The following is a 19,154-nucleotide window of genomic DNA, read 5'->3' as shown; positions in this document are numbered from 1 at the left end:
GGCCGCTGCTTAGATTACCGGTCCTTTTGGGACCAGGCATTCCACTGGAAGGGGCTGAGTACCTGCTCCTACAGCAGGGAACTAAGAGATGAGATGCCACGCTTGCCACCTGAAGAATTCTTTCAAGTCTGAATATCTGGGTAACATAGATCAAGGCTGCACCTCGCTGTCCCATTTCTGACTTTAAAAGTTCTATTCATAGGGCGCCTGGGTACCTCAGTTGGTTAAGCGTCTGCCTTTGGCTCAGGTCATGATCTGGGGGTCCTAGGAGAGCCTGCTTCTCCCCCATCTCTGCTGATCTCCTGCTTGTGTTCTCACTCACTCTCTGACAAATAAAATCTTTTTTAAAAACTTCTGTTCTGCAAATCTCCATATAGCAACAGATACTGTAGAATTTATATCATGGGATCTTCTGAAAAGCAAGAGGAAAAAAACCAGTTCTTCGTAGAAGGGGGTTCGGTTTGTTTTGTGTTTTGATATCTTAAATGTCAATGATCACAAAAACTTCTGGCTTCTCTTCATTATAGACCTGCATTGCTGAGTAGGTTATCGCCTTGACTTCAGTTCCCTAAAGAGGGGTTAGAGAAAAAAACAAGAAAGAAAAAGTGAAGATCGAAATCAGAATCATTAACTCTAGTGACAACCGGCAAAAGGCCAAATTTTACCATTATTCTGAAAACTAAAAACCCACAGGAGACAAGTAGTTACTTGTGTAGCATTCTACACTCGTCCGGCAACAAAGCAACACGTGCCCAGGGAAAGCGAACTGGCTGGGCGGTGAGAGCTGCCGCTCCAACCCTGGCTTTGTTTCCACCTGGCTCCTCAGGCTGTCTGACCTCCCCAGCACCCCGCTTTCAGTTTACCGAATGGCTGGAGTGGAGGAGCCCAAAGCTCTCCCACTGCCTGGCCCAGGGCTCCTCCTCAAGACCTGCTGCTTGCAGTGGCCCGGGCCCTAGGAACACAGACCCTTCTCTCCTCCCTCGCTGCCCACTCACTCTACCTTGTGGGGTTCTCGCTCCCCATGTTTGACACATGACAATCCCCCCTCCCCTGCCCCGGTTCAGAACCACAGGATGAGATGTCCTCTTAGTTCCTTCCTGTTCTAGAAGAGAAAATGCAAGAATTCCGTGCAGCGCAAAACATATCAGGCAATAGGTGACTGGTATCCGCGGGCTCTGTGGCACAAAGGAAATCTGAAGATTTCGCGGACAGATCTGAAAGGCCCTGACCTGTGCTCTTCTGCCCTCTGCCATCATTACCTGGTGAGACCATAACCTAAATCCAATTCAACTTTCTGCCTCTGGCAGCACACACTGTGCTCACTGGTATCACCTGAAATCATGTCCACAGTCTACCATCTCCCGAGTCTATACTCACATGAGCTTTGCCTCCTGTTACAATGAACTGTCCGGCCCTGTTCCTGTCAGAAGGCTGACCCTTGACCCTGAACATTCTATCCTCTATCACCTTCCCAACTTAATGTCTTTGCTCTGAAATTACTCTCCCTCTCCAGCATGATCCATTTGCCCCAAGTTCCTAGATCACTTCCACAGAGCCTACACTGGTGTTACAAAACCTCCTTGCTGAAACAAGACGAAACAAAAAAAACTTTTCCCTTCCCTACCACATTCCCCTCTGGCTATTACTGTTCTAGCCATATGTTCCCCTTTTCTCAAACTCTGTCTCAATATACTGCCTCCACTTCCCTCTCTCTCATTCATTCGCTCTCTGACCCACACATCTTTTCACTGATTGGTAAATCCATGGTCAATCGTCAAGCCTCAGCCCACTCAGCCTCTGAGCAATCTCAAGGGCATTAGATATCTGGCTTTGGGGCTCCCCTCTTCATTGGCTCCCTCTTATGAGGCTCTCCTCCTTTCCTTTTTGGCTCCATCTTTTCAAAAGTTAGTGCCCCAGAGTTCAGTCTTCTCTATACTCTCTCTCTTATCTACACCTCCCTCCTTGGTAATCTTATCTAGTCCTATGGCTATAAATATGATGGCTTCCAGACTGAGATTTCCAGATCTACCTATCTCCTGAACAAGTCAGCCTACAGACAAGTGTCTATTATGTGACATCTCCATTTAGATATCTAATACACACCTCAAACACAGTATGTTCAGAAGAAAGTTCCACTGTGTCTTGTGTATTATAATTCATATAGCCCCTCTCCTGGTTTCTCTTCTTTAAGGCTTCTCTCCCAAGGTTCCCTCACCAGATTTCATTTCATTATGTTGTGCTTAAAGAAACGGCACTGCAGCTCCTAGAAGCAACCAGGAGTGCTCAGTCACCCTCATCTAATTTACGCCTCCTTGGCCTCAACACAGGGGTCAGCAAACTACAAATCATGGGCCAAATCCAGCCTGATACCTGGTTTCATACAGCCCCCAACACTAAGAATTTTTTTTTTAAGTATTTATTATTTGACAGAGAGAGACAACAGTGAGAGAGGGAACACAAGTAAGGTGAGGGGGAGAGGTAGAAGCAGGATTCCTACTCAGCAGAGAGCCCGATGCGGGGCTCGATCCCAGGACTCTGGGATCGTGACCTGAGCCAAAGGCAGAAGCTTAACAACTGGGCCACCCAGGTGCCCCAAGAATGGTTTTTACATTTCTAAATGGCTGGGAGGGGGAACCCACAAGAGAGTATCTCATGACATTTGAAAATGATATGAAATTCAGATTTCAGCATCCATGACGTTTACTGGAATACAACCACGCTCGTTCATGTCTGTGTTGTCCGTGGCGACCGCAGTGTTACAACAGGAGAGCTGAATACTGCTCTTCTAGCACTCTCATTCCACGAAGCTTCAAACATGATTCAGCCCTTTACAGAAAGCACGTATGCGCCTGCCCCTAGTCCTCCACACACATCTGACTGGGAAAGAGTAAAGCCATACAGGGTGGCAAATACAGAACGTGGAGATGCACAGAACATTGAAGGCGAGAACATCCAGTCCAACACCTTCATTAAAAGGGAGAGTCACCGAAGCTCGAAAAGGCAGAGGGACTTTGAAGCCTCACAAAAGTCTGGAACAAACCTGACCCCAGAACTTAGGCACTGACTCCTAATCCACCAAGTCAGATGTGTGAAGTCCCAGTGTTTAGACATAGTAGGGTCAGAGACACCTGAGGAAAACTTACGACTTTATACCAGTTTATTAGAACTCACTGAGGTTTACCACCATATACTGACTTTATGGTAAGGAAGTATAAAAAATTTTTTTCCTAAAGATTTTATTTATTTATTTGACAGAGAGCCATCACAAGCAGACTCCCCACTGAGCAAAGAGCCTGATTCAGGGCTCGATCCCAGGACCCTGGGATTATGACCTGAGCTGAAGGCAGAAGTTTTAACCCACTGAGCCACCCAGGCGCCCCGTATAAAATGTTTTTAATAGCTTGATTTAAAAACATACCTGAGGGTGCTTGGACAATGAAAATTCTTCTCCCCACCTTGAGAAGGAAAATTAAAACATGATTAAGACTTCCAAGATTTAATTTTTATTTATCCTTTACATACTTGAAAATAAACCTTGTAAATGTGGTTAAGATATGAGAAAGCCACAAGAGCTGAGAGGGGTAAGGAAGCTACAAATTTCAGTTCGATTGCTAGTAAATAGAGCTGCTGAGGGACATATGGGCTACAGCTATTTCAACAAGGTTGATGGTTGCCTTAAAAAAAAAAAAAAAAGTGGGGCGCCTGGGTGGCTCAGTGGATTAAGCTGCTGCCTTCGGCTCAGGTCATGATCTCAGGGTCCTGGGATCGAGCCCGGCATCGGGCTCTCTGCTCCGCAGGGAGCCTGCTTCTTCCTCTCTCTCTGCCTGCCTCTCTGCCTACTTGTGATCTCTCTGTCAAATAAATAAATAAAATCTTTAAAAAAAAAAAAAGTGCCCTAGGATAGTGTGCATGTGGTAGATTCTCAATAGACATTGTCTAATGACTACTGTTTCAAAATAGAGCAGCATGTTCAAAATTTTCACTGTACTCAAGGCTACAGAACTAATTAAATACTATCTCCTATTGTAGAAAGCAAGTCTGAGTACTGCAGAGGAGAATACTACATGCTGTAATATGGTCTTAAATTGGTTGCATTTTCTAACTTTTCAGAAGAGGTTTCTGGTCTGTACGTAGAAGGCTGTAGAAAGGTACTCTCCTAGAACCTGTGGTAAGTATCTTCTCTCCCTTCAACACAAATGTGACTGGAGATCACAGGAGGAGAAGCAACAGTGGTTGCAGAAAGAACAAAGCTTTAGTTCGTTTTTTTTTTTTTTTTTTTAAGATTTATTTATTCGAGAGAAGAGGGAGAAAGTAGAAGTAGAGGGGTGTAGAGGGTGAAGGAGAGAGAATCCTAAGCAGACTCTACGCCAAGCATGGAGCCCAACACAAGGCTCAGTTCCATGACCCCAAAATCGTGACCTGAGCCAAAACCAAGAGTCTGACACTCAAGAGACTGTGGGAACCAGACACCCCGAAAGAACAAAGCTTTAAAATTCTGTTCAACTATGTATTAGCTAAGGACCCTTGGAGAAGCCTGATTCCTTGCCCATTAAAAAAAAAAGGGGGCGGCTGGGTGGCTCAGTCATTAAGCATCTGCCTTCGGCTCAGGTCATGATCCCAGGGTCCTGGGATGAAGCCCTGCACTGGGCTCCCTGCTTGTCGGGAGGCCTGCTTCTCCCTCTCCCATTCCCTCTGTTTGTGTTCCCTCTCTCACTGTGGATCTATCAAATAAATAAAATCTTAAAAAAAAAAAAAAGAAAAGGAGGGGAAATAATAAAGACCTCATTTTACAAAGAAACACAACAAATTCAACACAAAGTGGAAAAACAGACTTTATATAGAAATAACCTAAAAGATATCCTTAAGTGACTGAAGAGATTTGGGAAACACCAAGTCCAATCAAAGAGATCTAATTAAGTGTTTGCAATCTCTGGAAGGAAAAGTATAATTTGTTAATAGAAGGGACCACTTTGAACAGAGTCCAGGTGTGAAGATCCACGAGAAGGAAGCATCAGTGCTTCATGTCACCAAGCCAGGCTTCACACACAAAAAAGTTTTGTTTTTTTTTTTTAAAGATTTTATTTATTTATTTGACAGAGAGCACAAGCAGGCAGAGGCAGGAAGAGGCAGGCAGAGAGGAGGCAGCAGGCTCATGCTGAGCAGAGAGCCTGATGCGGGGCTGGATCTCAGGACACTGGGATCATGACCTGAGCTGAAGGCAGAGGCTTTAACCCACTGAGCCACCCAGGCGCCCCCACACAAAAAATTTTTATGCTAAAAATCAATAAATTGGGAATCAGGTTCAAGAACCAATATCAACTTTGTTCTGTCAAATTTCTGGTCCTCCAAAGTTGAGGACCAAAGCCCTTGCTCCTAGGGCTCACACAGCTTAACCTGCAGAGCTCCACTGGGATGAGACTGGACCTCTGATTTTGTATTTCTGTCTTCCTGCCTACTAGGTTCAGTGAAGAATTTTAACAACCTTCATGACATGCTACTGAAAAAATCTGCATATATGTGCTGCCAAAGTGAGCACAAAAAGATTTTCAAAACATACCCAATTGACCGTAATTTGAAATTTCTTTGATCAATGTGAAGTACTTTCACTTCCTAAAGAGGAAAAAAAATTAATTTAAAAAAATGTTCATAACAGACCATCTACTAAAACATATCTAATAATTGTCAAAAATACCACGCTGTACACCGGAAACTAATATAATATTGTATACCAGCTTTACGAAATTTACGAAAATTTAAATTTACGAAAATATGTCTAGGTTATCCCTTTTCCTAGAAAGTAACAGCATAGGACTTCTCTGAAGCAAAGAAAACTAAAATGTTAACTAAAGTAGAACAAATGAAATTTATTTCAAGGAAATAGGGGTTTTTTTCTTAAATATTTGAGGGAAATATTCTTGAAAAAATGTACAATTAAAAACATGAGTTAAGAAATTTTTCTGTAAAACAGAATAGGATGATACAGGATTTCAATCATTCTCAGCTGATTTGTAAATAACACGGTATGTTCTTGACCTCTGTAGGACAAGTGACCAGTCAGAAGAGGGTACGTAGTGGGGCTGGGAAGGGACAGAATGGAGGGGTGTGGAAGCAGTGAGGGCCCTGTGTGTTAGGTTAACAATGATGTTGGAGAGGGTTCCCTCTTTGAGGTGGATGGCAACAAGCAATCTCCGTTTGGCTTTTCCTTTATCATGTTACGAAAAGTTGAGAACAATTTTTAAATTTAGGCCAACATGGCACAGATACTAAATTTCACATGGGACAAAGGAACATACGGATGGACATAAAAATAGTTCAAACTTGGGAGACATAAAAAGTGTAGGTGAAGACAGCAGGTGCATTCTTATTGCATAATCCTGGTTACTGACAAGTATACAGTAACAAATCTAAAAATTACAAAATGCATATACATACAGGCAAAGTCAGGTTAACCAAGAAGTCCCTATTTTCTGCAAATCAGTATCATCTTATACATCTGGATGGCTTGGTTTTGCATCATGTGTTCCATTTTCAATCATTTTTCTTTTAAAATCTGAATTAAGAACCCAATTGCTCAGTAAAAGAAGAAAAACCCTTGCTTACCCGGGGTATGAAGAATTCGTCAGCACTGAACTTATAAAGCCACTCATCCAAAAAGTGAAATAGTAGGGATTCTAAGTCATCTCCTATACAGGATCAAGAAGAATCATGATAGTATGACATTTAATAATTCTAGTTTCTAAAAACTTGCTTGAATTTAGAAGTGCAAGGAATTTCTTAGGCTAGCTGGAAGAGGAAGAACAGGCTCATAATTAATTTTATTGTTCTTATTGTGAAATTGTATTCAAGTTATATAGAACACTGCACATTTGCGTGACAATTTCTTCCCTGGAAATAACTGGTTACCTTGGGTTTCTACTTCTACTGTCTGCAGGGGCTCCACAGTCCCAGTATCTGTCATGTAACCGAACATGGCCATTGCACATTGTTCAAATGCTTCCTCCAGAGTATCTCCCCACGCATGTAACCTAAAGAAATGCATTCATGCCCTGTGTAATAAAATCCACAGCAAGAGAGAAAACTTGACAGCAAGGTCAAAATAAAATCAGCATGATAAGTACAAATCCAAAGGCCTCAATCAATCTAATGGCACGGAAACTGGGTTCTTTTAAACTATCATTTTCATGTTATAAAGGAACCAAAATAGGAAGAGAGAATTAAAACTAGGGACATCAAGATTAAAATGTCAGCCTTCCTATTTAAGAACATGATTTCAAAGGCATAAATTGCAGGTGTACTCACTGGACATCTGCTGTATGATCCAAATCTGAGGGAGAGAGGGAAAAACACATATGTCATTAAACTTGACTTGCAAATCACAAGAAGCTGTAGTTCGTTATTAAGAACATTATCTTTTGGGGCGCCTGGGTGGCTCAGTTGGTTGGGTGGCTGCTTTCAGCTCAGGTCATAAACCCAGGGTCCTGGGATGGAGCCCCTGCGTTGGGCTCCCCGCTTAGTGGGAAGCCTGCTTCTCCCCCTCCTTTTGCCCCTCCCCCGGCCCCACTCATTTTCTCTCCCTCTCACATAAATAAAATTAAATTTAAAAATTATCCTTCAAAGGCAAGAAAATGTGGGGCAGGGATGCCTGGGTGGCTCAGTCAGTTAAGCATCTGCCTTCGGCTCAGGTTCCTGGGATTGAGTCCCACACTGGGCCTCCTGTAGCCCGAGAGCCTGCTTCTCCCTCTGCTCCTGTTCACCCTGCTTGTGTGCGTGCGCGCTCTCTCTCTCTCTAATAAATAAATAAAATCTTTGAAAAAAATCATTTAGAAAAAAGAAAATGTGGCACAAACCTCACCTTTTGCTATCCATTTACATAAGAAAGTTAATTGTTTTGTTAAAGGCTACTTTTTCAAAAGTCAAGATTTGTATTTAAATGACAATTTCTAGAAGGCAGCGGGGCCAGGAGCTTCTAGGTGATCTAAAGTGTCTAATACATATCTCAATAATGCCATTTCCTGACATTAGTTACTTTTCCTCAACAAAACAAATCAGTATCTTTTCTAAATATCTGCTCTGTGAATGATCAAAATTCTAGGAACTACATCATCATCAAAGATATAAAGTTCCAGATTTCTCTGTCTCACCTTTTCATGAACAGCTAATCAAATCCTATACAAAATAGGTCTGTCTCTTTCAAATAAGAGCCAAGGGGACACCTGGGTGGCTCAGTCGGCTCAGGTCATGATCCCAGCATCATGGGATCGAGTCCCACATCAGGCTCCTTGCTCAGCAGGGAGCCTGCTTCTCTCTCCACCTCTGCCTGCCACTCTACCTGCTTGTGCATTCTCTCTCTCTCTCACAAATAACTAAATGAAATTTTTTAAAAAATAAAATAAGAGCCAAGTTTTTTATTCATTAATTTCTTTCATTTAAAGAACTCCTCAATGATACCCCTGGCTAATAAAGCGGTTTCAGAAAGTAAACTCTATGTTTATGAGCTTTTTCCTGATATCCCCACAGGAATACCCAACCGCTCCTATCACAAACTCCCACTGGATCTGTTCTCTCAACATTTCGCAGTCCATTCTTCACTGGTATCATGACTTTAATCAGTTCTTCCCACTTAGGATCATAGAATATTCAGGCTAGAAGGAGAAGTGATAAACAAGTTAGAAGAAAATGATGGGTATTAACCCTACAGAAATGAATGCCTGTGTCCAGAATGCTTCCAGCAACTTATTCCCCCAAAGTAAACACCAAATATCTACCAAGAGAAGAACAGATAAACGAAGGCACAAGGCAGTACTGCTCAGTGATAAAACAGTGCAAGCTACTGACTCATGCATTAACATGAATCTCAAAAACGTTAAATGAAAACTGCAGGGGCTAATGGGTGGCTCAGTGGGTTAAGTCTCTGCCTTTGGCTCAGGTCATGATCCCAGGGTCCTGGGATTGAGCCCCACATCGGGCTCTCTGCTCAGTGGGGAGCCTGCTTCCTCCTCTCTCTCTGCCTGCCTCTCTGCCCGCTTGTGATCTTTGTCTGTCAAATAAATAAATAAAAATCTTAAAAAAGAAAGAAAGAAAGAAAAGTACACAACTCTCAGCACCTAACACCTCTATCCAAAATCCCTGCGCCAAGAGTGATCAAACTTGAGCACCAGTGGGCTTCTAACAGCATAAGTAAGCCTTGTTCTAGAATCACTCTGGCCAGAGCACGTTAGACGACCTGCTGGAGAAAGCACTACACAGCCAGAATTTACTGTTTGTTCCAGCCAAAACCTGACAATAGGCTCTTCACCTCCCTTTCTTAGAGCATTTACTAAAAAGGGCTTACAACAGTGAATATTTATCTCTACAACTCAGCAGGGTCTTTCTCCAGGACTCCACACTCCACAGCCATTCTTTTAAAAATATAATCATTGCGAAGGACTCCCAGTCCCCGTGGGAGGATAGAATTGAACTTTGGTAACTGCTTGCTACCAAATACTACAGGCCTAACTGAATTTACAGCCTAACGTTTTGGAATTTCTCACTTCTCTGACTCTACTGAGCTCCGGCTCTCTCTTCTTCTACATTTGCCCTTTAAAAGGTTCCATCACCTCTGTGCAATTCGGAATGGAGCTCAGCTCTTTCTCCTACTGTAGTTACTGAATAAACCCCCATCCACCACTTTAATGTCCAGCTGAGTTTATTTCTGATACTGAGTGAAGCCGCCAGGCATAAAAGAATCTACACCATGGTAATCCACTTGCGTGAAACTCTTAAAACAGGCAAAATTAAGTTCTGGTGATAGAAATCCAAACTGTCTGCCTCAAGGTAAGGATGTGGGGGCTTATAGGAAAAAAGTAAAAGAGAATTTTCTAGGGTGATGGAAATGTTCTATAGCCTGACTGGAGTTTGGTTACAATCCAATGTATAACATACTGGAATGATAAATACATGTACATATCTATTTGCAAAACTTTTAAAAAACATTTTTAATGAATCTCTAGACCCACTGTGGGGTTCGAACTTACAACCCTGAGATCAAGAGAGGCATGCTCTGCGGACTGAGCCAGCCAAAGGCCTCTGCTTATCAAAACCTACTGGACTTTACGCTTAAGATCCAAGCACTTTTACTATATTTATGTAAACTTTAATTAAAAAAATATAATAACAACAATTGGGATGTCTGGATGCCTCAGTCAGTTAAGCACCTGCCTTCCGCTCAGGTCATGATAATACCAGAAATTTTAACTGAAAAACTTTCAAATATTTATTCATTTAAAAATAATAGCACCTGACTAGCTTAGTATGTAGAACATGCAATTCTTGTAAGCTTTTATAAGTTTGAACCCCACGCTGGGGGTAGAGGTTACTTACAAATAAGACTTTTTTAAAATAAAACTATTTTATATTGCATATCATTATGAAAAATAACCATATTTCCCATATTTCCCCCAAATTTTAGTGAGAAGAGTGCCACTGTTTCTGCAAGCATTTTTAGTATCTGACGTCAGTGTATTGATTTAGTTGAAGTACACACATAAAATGAACCTAGGGTGATGGAAAGGTTCTATAGCCTGACTGGAGTTTGGTTACAATCCAATGTGCAACATACTCCAGTGATAAATACATGTACATATCTGTTTGTGTAAAAGGAGGAGTATGTTAATAGCTTTAAAAAAAAAAAAACTAGATATAGTTTTCCTTGATGCTACGCCAAAACTAGAACCATGTTAGTTTTTATTTAATTTTTTCTAAAGATTTATTTATTTGAGAGAGAGAAAGAGAGCGAGTGCACGGTGGGAAGGGAGAGAGTCTTAAGCAGGTGTCATGCTGAGTTCACAGCCCCACTCAGCGCTTGATCTCACTACCCTGAGAGCACAACCTGAGCCAAAACCAAGAGTTAGACACTTAACCAACTGTGCCACCCAGGTGCCCTTGAAATATGCTGGTTTTTAAAAGGTTAGTTGCAATGTGGATTTTGAGCTGTGACAATGAACTTTTTGTGCTCTGTAACATTAAAATTCATTGCTCTACCTTGTGCCTAGAATGGCTCTTATTTGTCCCTAACTGTGTAACATCAAAGCACTGGTCCTCTGAAAAAATACCAGTTCAGGGCACCTGGGTGGCTCAGTTGGTTAAGCAGGTAAGCAGCTGCCTTCAGCTCAGGTCATTATCCCAGGATCCCCGGATGGAGTCCTGCATTGGGCTCCCTGCTCACCAGGGAGTCCACTTCTCCTTCTCTCTCTACCCCTCACCCCAGCTCATTCCCTCTCTCTCTCTCTCCCCCGCCACAGTCCCTCAAATAAATAAAATCTTTTTTTTTAAGATTTTATTTATTCATTAGAGAGAGGGAGAGAGAACGCGTAGTGGGAGAGGCAGAGGGAGAGGGAAAAGCAGACTCCCCACTGAGATGGGAGCCTGATGTGGGCCTCAATCCCAGGCCTTGGAGATCATGACCTGAGCTGAATACAGATGCTCAACCACCTGAGCCACCCAGGCGCCCCTCAAATAAATAAAATCTTAAAAAAAAAAAACAAGTTCGGCGCGCCTGGGTGACTCAGTTGTTAAGCATCTGTCTTCAGCTCAGGTCATGGTCTCAGGGTCCTGGGATCAAGCCCTGCACTGGGGTCCCTGCTCAGGGGGAAGCCTGCTTCTCCCTCGCCCACTCCCCCTGCTTGTGTTCCCTCTTTCACAGTCTCTCTCTCTCTGTCAAATAAATAAATAAATCTTTAAAAAAAAACAGTTCATTGATTTGTACAGATGTTGATGTATTTAATTATACAGAATGATATTACATATACATATATATTTGTAAATATAACCACCAATCTCATCAGAAAGATCTTTAATTACTGAGAAACTGTCAAGCTCATGACGGTAGATACAAGTTTTCCAAAATCTGAATTTCACTCAAAACCTTGAATTTTGGGTGCCTGAGTAGCTCAGTTGGTTAAGCAACTGCCTTCGGCTCAGGTCATGATCTGGGAGTCCTGGGATCAAGTCCCTCATCAGGCTCCCTGTTCCACGGGGAGTCTGCTTCTCCCTCTGACCTTCTCCCCCCTCACGCTCTCTCTCACTCTCTTTCTCTCAAATAAATAAATAAAATCTTTAAAAAAAAAACCAAACTTGAATTTTATCATTGCCAACAAATATTGTGTTATATTGTGACAGCACTTTATTTAAAGAAATTATCTGCCAAATACCCCTGTCTGAGTAACAATACTGTATCTTTCAGTCGTTCATTCTTTGGAGAGAGAAACAACAACAAAAGCAACAGGTGTTTCCTGAAAAACAAAAACACACACAAAAACCCAGCTCACAACTCAACTACGCAGGTTCTTTTCCTCAAGGTAATCGTCAATATTTGACAACCAGCAGAAACACTTTATGCATAATTTTCATTTTGTTTCACAGAATATTAAAAATACTCAGAATATTAAAAAGACTCAGTGGTCAAGATTTAATAGAACTGACAGTCCTTACTCATTCAAGGACATCTTTAAGTCAAAATGACTTTTTCTTTTAGTTTTAAGTACACGGTGGTAAGGACTAAAGTGATTTCCAGCAGTTTAGCGCGGCGGCGGCAGCCTGTGCTCAAAGGACAGCAGTTATCTCCCTTTCAAGGCTTCTGCACCATCAGCACAAACAGCAACACAGTAAAAGAGCGAATATCTCAGCATTATTACGAAAGCAGTTTTGGCATCACAGATTCTCTGAAAAGGTCTTGGAAACCCCGGGGGTACAAGGACCACACTGGAGAACTGAAAACTATGGAAGAGAACAGGAAATAAATTTAACTTGGACCGAGAGGTTCAGTTAAGAATTCCTAAAGGAAATAAGACTTAACACTGTAAGAGCCAAGAGACTAAGGGTGATCTGAAGCTGTTTGCTCATTCTCTTATTCCCCATTTCTGCTCAGTGCCCAATACACAACAGGTGTTCAATCATATTGCTGAATGAATACATGAGATGACAACTATGCTGGGTCTAAAAGGAAAAACAGAACTACAGGAGAAGCATGTGGGGAGGTCTGGGGGCTGTCTGTGGAAAGAAATGAAACTGGGAGATAATACAGACTAATCTCACATTACATCAGTTCAAAGGCTGTACAAAATGCTGGCAAGTGGAATCCAGTATGATCAAGTGGGATTTACTCCTGGAATGCCAAGATTCAATTATTAGGAAACAGATTAATGGAACTCATATAAATATATGATCCTCTCCATAGATATAATCATGAAACATACCATAAAAATATTAACAGGATTTTTGAGCAAAAGGTTTTTTTGCTGTTCAACAAATGAAAAAGTTTAAACTATCTTTCTTCTCTCATTCTTTTTTTTTTAAAGATTTTATTTACTTATTTGATAGAGAGAGAGAGATCACAAGCAGGCAGAGAGAGAGAGAGGGAGAGAGAAGGAGAAGCTGGCTCCCTGCCAAGCAGAGAGTCCAAGTGGGACTCGATCCCAGCCCCCTGAGATCATGACTGGAGCTGAAGGCAAAGGCTTAACCCACTGAGCCACCCAGGCGCCCCAACTGCTCTCATTCTTAATTGCTGCATTTACTGAATGTTTTTGTGGTATAATAAAAATATAGATTTGGTCTTTGTCCCTGGTTTCTGGCAAGCTCCTAAAATCCTTGGCTTTTCCTTAGTGATAGGAGTGTCTTGGTATTCATTAATTGTCCCCTTCTGTCCACAGCTTAGTCTACGTTACTGAGGTTACTCAGGCTAGGGCTCCTACATAGCCTTAGCAGGGTGCAGTAGCGAGGAGGATGAAACACATGATTAAAGAGTGGGAACTTTCAGCCCTACCCCCTTACTACGCAGTTGTCTGGCCTGTGGAGGGTGGAGTAGGAATCTGAGCTATAGACTCTTTCTTTTTTTTTTTTTTTTTTTAATTTATTGACAGAGATCACAAGTAGGCAGAGAGGCAGGCAGAGAGAGGAGGAAGCAGGCTCCCTGCTGAGCAGAAAGCCCGATGCAGGGCTCAATCCCAGGACCCTAAGATCATGACCTGAGCCCAAGGCAGAGGCTTAACCCACTGAGCCACCCAGGCACCCCTGAGCTATAGACTCTTAAAAGAGATTTGGAGAACAGCCATTGGTGAACCCAGCAAGGTGCTAGAAGGATGACATGTCCAGAGGGCATATGGAAGCTACAAGCCCCTCTCCCCAGACCTTGCCCAGTGCGTGGCAGATGCCGTAGCCGCCATCTGACTGCCAAGTAAAGCATTTACCTGAGTTCGTGAATTGTAGCAAATTACTGAACCTAAGGCCAAGGAGCGGCGGAAGGGACATGTGGGAACATCAGAAATTGCAACTGGCTAGGCATAGGGGAGGGGTCTGTGGGTGCAGTCCTATGGAACTGAGCCCGTAACCAGTGGGGTCTGTGCTAATTCTGGGAAGTTAGTGTCAGAACAGAATTGAACTGATGGACACCCAGTCAGTGTCAGAGAATTGGAAAACCACCTGATGTGGAAAAACCATTTCATGTCAGAAGTGGTAGGGGTGGAGGGGAGTGTCCAGCTGGCTCAGTTGGTTAAGCGTCCGTCCGATTCTTGATTTCTGCTCAGGTCATGATCTCAGGGTTGTGGGACTGAGGCCCGAGAGTTAGGCTCTATGCTCAGTGCAGAGTCTGCTCCAGATTCCCTCTCCCTTTCCCTCTGCCTCTCCCCTAATTAGTAAAATCTTAAAAAAAGAAAAAGGTATCAGAGGAAAGAAAACAGTTTTATAATGCATATATTATGGTAATACAGTACAGCATACAAAATTCAAAGTGTGCAATGAAAAAAATTTGGAGAGGATTGCCCAAGGGTATCAACTGAAAATTATACTAACTATAAGGTAATAAAAAGGCAGTATAAAAAATTAACTATACAACTCAATAGCTCTTTCACAATTATAATCAATAACAGGACAGACAGAGATGATATCATGAAGAAAGGATCATTTATATTTACATCAGAAACAAAAAAGATGTGGGGTGCCTGGCTGGCTCTGTTGGTAGAGCATGCAATCTTGATCTCAGGGTCATGAGTTTGAGTCCACATTGGGCATACAGATTACTCAAAAAAAAAAAAAAAAAAAAAGAAAGAAAGAAAGAAAAAGATGAAATACCTAAAAATAACCTCAGGATACACAAAATAAGATTTGAATACCCTATTTCTGAAGGAAAAATGCTAATATAAATATAAAGTTTTAATTCTCCCTAAATTCATAATTAATAGGAATGAAAAAAATACCAACAGTAATTTTTTAATCTGTGGGGTTTTTTAAAGTTTTTATGTAACTAATCTCTACACCCAATGCAGGGCCTAGCATGGAGCCTACTTAAAAAATAATAATAAATAACAGGAAAGGAGGTGAAAGGATGCCACTCTGGCACAAAGATTATTTTGAGCAGAAGACTAATGAGAGAAGATACAAGAAAAACTCTCTGCCTTCCCCACTATATGCCTTAAACATAAATTTGTAAAGGTGCTCCCCATCACCTATCAGCAAGGAAAGAAATTAATCATCAGAGAAAATTCTAGACCCTTTTCCACCTAGAGTCAGCACCAGAGGAATCTACATAATAAAGTTTCCTAACTAGCCCTCATCTTCCATTAGTTCTCCCACATATTTATCTTCCTGCAATTGGCTGCCCCACAATTACGAAGTGCTTTTCCGTTGTCTTGTCATTTCTCTACAAAATTACTGCTCCTGTCAAGGTGCTATGTAAGTTCAAGTTCTTCATTGCTAAAGCTGAGTGATGTATACATGGACGTCATTGTACTATCCCCTTAATTTTGTATATATTTATATATAGCTCGTGTTTTATCTACATACAGAAAAAAAAGCAAGATTGGCAAGTAGGGCAGGGGGCATTTGAGTGGTTCAGTCAGTTAAGGATCCCATCTTGATTTCGGCTCAGGTCATGATCTCAGGGCATGAGATGTGAGATCGAGCCCCATGTTGGGCTCTGTACTGGGTGTGGAGCCTGCTGAAGATCTTAGATTCTCAGCTTCTGCCCCTCCCCCATGGTCTCTCTCTCAAAAAAAAAAAAAAAAAAAAATTAAAAGATGGCAGGAAAGGGGCAAATAGTGAGGGGAGAGTGTCCTATAAGACACTAAAAGATAGAATAAAGCCTCAAAAATTAAAAGTACAGCACTGGCACATAAAAAGAGAAACAGAACAAAGGAATAGAACAGTTAGGTCCAGCTACAGACCCAAATATAGGTAGGGGAATTCTGTATATAATAAAGATGGCCCATTCCAATCACAGGATAAAAGACAGACGCTGAAGAAACAAAGTCAGAACATCTGGTAAGTCATCTGGAAAACAAGTAAATCAGATACTTAAATTCTACCTTACTCTAATTCTGGTATATTTAAGTTTAAAATGTTAAAAAAAAAATACTAGAAACAAGAACAATCTATAACTATCAGCAAAAATATGGTTCTCACAAATATGAGCAAGAAAAAGCCAAACCCAAAAGAAGACATACTGGGCGTGCCTGGCTGACTCAGTCAATAGAGCACGTGACTCTTGATCTCTGGGTTGTGAGTCTGAGCTCCACATAGGGTATGTTGAGAGAGAGACAGACAGACAGAAAGAAATGCATACTGTATAATTCCATTTGTATAATATACAAAAACAAGCAAAGCTAATCTATGATGTTAAAAGTCAGGCCAATGGGGGCGGCGGCCTCCAGACTGGCTCAGTTCATGGAGGGTGAAGTCTTGATCTAGGAGTTGTGAGTTCAAGTCCCATGTTCGGTGTTTCTACACCGAACTTAAAAGTACTTTTTTAACTTACTTAAACGAACTTACTTAAAAATAAAATCTTAGGGGCACCTGGGTGGCTCAGTGGGTTAATCCTCTGCCTTCGGCTTGGGTCATGATCCCTGGGATCAAGTCCTGCAATGGGCTCTCTGCTCAGCGGGGAGCCTGCTTCCCTTCCTCTTTCTCTGCCTGCCTCTCTGCCTACTTGTGATCTTTCTCCCTGTCAAATAAATCAATAAAATCTTTTTTAAAAAATGCAACATGACAAGATACTTAAATTGGAACAGACCAAAAAGTATGGTTATGCAGTAAATGGGTAGAAGTATGAGGAAAGAGGCGTGCTCATACAATGCCAGTGAGAGTATAAATTGGCATAACCTCACTGGAGATCAATTTAACAAAAACTGTTAAAATTAAGGATGTACATATCCTTTAATAAAGCAGTAACTTCTGGAAGTTTACAGATATACTAGCACATGTGCAAACAGATGCACAAGCATATTCACTGCCTCATTGTTTCTAACAATGAAAGACTAGATAGAAATAACATAAAGGTCTATCAACTGGACATTGATTAAGTAAATGTTTTAACAGCTTTGCCTGTATACATAAAGAAAATGGTAGGGGCTGTTGACATTGACATGGAGAGTTCAGACTAGACGGCTGGGGATCAGGGCTGAAAGAAAGACTTACGCACTGCATACCTGTTATACTCTTTGCATCAGATACAAGACTTATTAAAAGTAATTTTTAATTACTTAATTTAATTTAATTTAAAAATACTGTTTTCAAGGGGCGCCTAGGTGGCTAAGTTGGTTAGTCACTGCTTTTGGCTCAGGTAATCAGATGGAGCCCCCGGTAGGGCTCCCTGCTCAGTGGGGAGTACGCTTCTCCATTTCCCTCTGCCCAACCCCTTCCCGCTCACGCAAGCGCTCTCTAATAAATAAAATCTTTAAAGAAACTATTTTTAAGAGAAAAATGGGCTAAAAAAAAAGAGAGAGAAAAATGAGCTAGGGAGATATGTGGGTTCAGAACCCAGTATGCCATGGTAACTAAACTCTACAGAGGCACTGGGGTGGCTCGGTCGGTTAAGCCTCTACCTTCGGTTCAAGTCACGATCTCAGGGTCCTATGATCTAGTCTAGCATCAGGCTTCCTGCTCTTTGGAAGCCTGCTTCTGTTCCCTCTCTCGCGGTCTCTGTCAAATAAATAAATAGAATCTTTATTAAAATAAAATAAGACAGAAAAATAAAAGTCATATTTGTGCTCCCCAAACCACAGCAACCTTTAGGGAGGATAGCTAAACATTTATATAGAAGATCAGAATCTGCACTATAGGGCTGCCTGGGTGGCTCACCGGGTTAAGCCTCTACCTTCGGCTCAGGTCATGGTCTTAGGGTCCTGGGATCAATCCCCACTTCAGGCTCTCTGCTCAGCAGGGAGCCTGCTTCCTCCTCTCTGCCTGCCTTCTGCCTACTTGTAATCTCTCTCTCTGTGTCAGATAAATAAATGAAATCTTTAAAAAAAAAGAATCTGCACTATACTTTCAAGTTTATATCTCATTTACTCCTCAGATGAAGGAACTAAGGTGCAAAGAGAGGTTATGTATTTGTCTTAAATTACTAAGCTGTTCATGGCAAAAACAGATCTTTTTGCTAAAAACACAATCCAGGTAAAACACCAAGTTGTAAGTTTCCTACTCGACTTTCTAAGTCCTCTAAGGTAACCACACTCTCATCACCCTACAGCTGGAGATACCTACCGGCGACAACCCGGCAAACGCTTGAAAATATTGTTGTCTTTAGAATGAATACGCTGGTAAAATTCCCACAAGGTAATGTGACTAGGTAAATGTAGAAAGAGTTCAAGAGACTGTAAATGTGGCAGCCCAGGTTCCTGACTCTCAGACTATTTGGCTTTTTTCCTCAGCATCCCCCCGACAAGGACCTACAATACAGGGCGAAATGGCATCAAGCCTGCAGCACCTTCTGAGGTAAAACGGATGGCGAGGCCGGAAGACCAGAGCAAGGAGACAGGGGATGACAGAAGTGAGCCACCTACTCACACTCGTACTTCCGAATGACTGGGGGATATTTGGCCTTGATCGCCTTCTGCTCTTCAGTCAAATTGTAATCTCGAATATCTTCCTCTTCCTGCGCCATAATTGCAACACTGGACACTCTACTTCCGCCCTTCATTAGCCGGACTTCGTCCCTAATTTATAACTTCCGCCCTAGACTCCGCCCCCCCTTGGCACGCCCCCTTAAAGGACCAGGACTCCATTCTCTCAGATGTACTTTATACCCTAAGACTTCTATCTTACGGCCCGCCACTGGGAGCACTTCTTTAATAGGCTTAGGTCCTATTTTCTGTGGTTGCTTCATCCGTTCTAAGAACTAAGGAAAA

The 19,154-nt window shown here is 41.9% G+C and overlaps 1 protein-coding gene across 4 annotated transcripts; it reads right to left on the bottom strand.

The window, feature by feature from the left end:
* Nucleotides 1-476: 476 nt before the first annotated feature.
* Nucleotides 477-18,946, bottom strand: ZBTB8OS (zinc finger and BTB domain containing 8 opposite strand). 4 transcript variants are annotated; one of them, XM_046010983.1, is made up of 7 exons: nucleotides 18,814-18,946; nucleotides 7,300-7,324; nucleotides 6,904-7,025; nucleotides 6,601-6,683; nucleotides 5,558-5,610; nucleotides 3,419-3,455; nucleotides 477-568 (listed from the first exon to the last, which is right to left on the bottom strand). In XM_046010983.1, the coding sequence occupies exons 1-7, from the start codon at nucleotides 18,944-18,946 to the stop codon at nucleotides 482-484; spliced, it is 540 nt and encodes a 179-aa protein (XP_045866939.1). In that variant the 3' UTR covers nucleotides 477-481. The 4 variants fall into 4 exon arrangements, with proteins under 4 accessions (XP_045866939.1, XP_045866962.1, XP_045866954.1 ...); XM_046011006.1 differs by having other exon boundaries at nucleotides 18,810-18,924; XM_046010998.1 differs by lacking the exon at nucleotides 3,419-3,455.
* Between the last annotated feature and the right edge of the window lie 208 nt (nucleotides 18,947-19,154).

The sequence above is a fragment of the Meles meles genome, chromosome 1, assembly GCF_922984935.1.
Source record: "Meles meles chromosome 1, mMelMel3.1 paternal haplotype, whole genome shotgun sequence".
Classification (NCBI taxonomy): Eukaryota; Metazoa; Chordata; class Mammalia; order Carnivora; family Mustelidae; genus Meles; species Meles meles.
This window is presented reverse-complemented; position numbering and strand designations above follow the sequence as displayed.

Excerpts from the sequence above, each read along its gene's own strand:
- ZBTB8OS (XM_046010983.1), bottom strand. The coding sequence starts at position 18,946 with ATGAAGGGCGGAAGTAGAGTGTCCAGTGTTGCAATTATGGCGCAGGAA. Across the intron at positions 7,325-18,813 it reads AGTCATTCGGAAGTACGAGT|ATTTGGATCATACAGCAGAT; the intron begins GTGAGTAGGTGG and ends TCTCTCCCTCAG. Across the intron at positions 3,456-5,557 it reads TTCAAATTACGGTCAATTGG|GTGGGGAGAAGAATTTTCAT; the intron begins GTATGTTTTGAA and ends TTCCTTCTCAAG.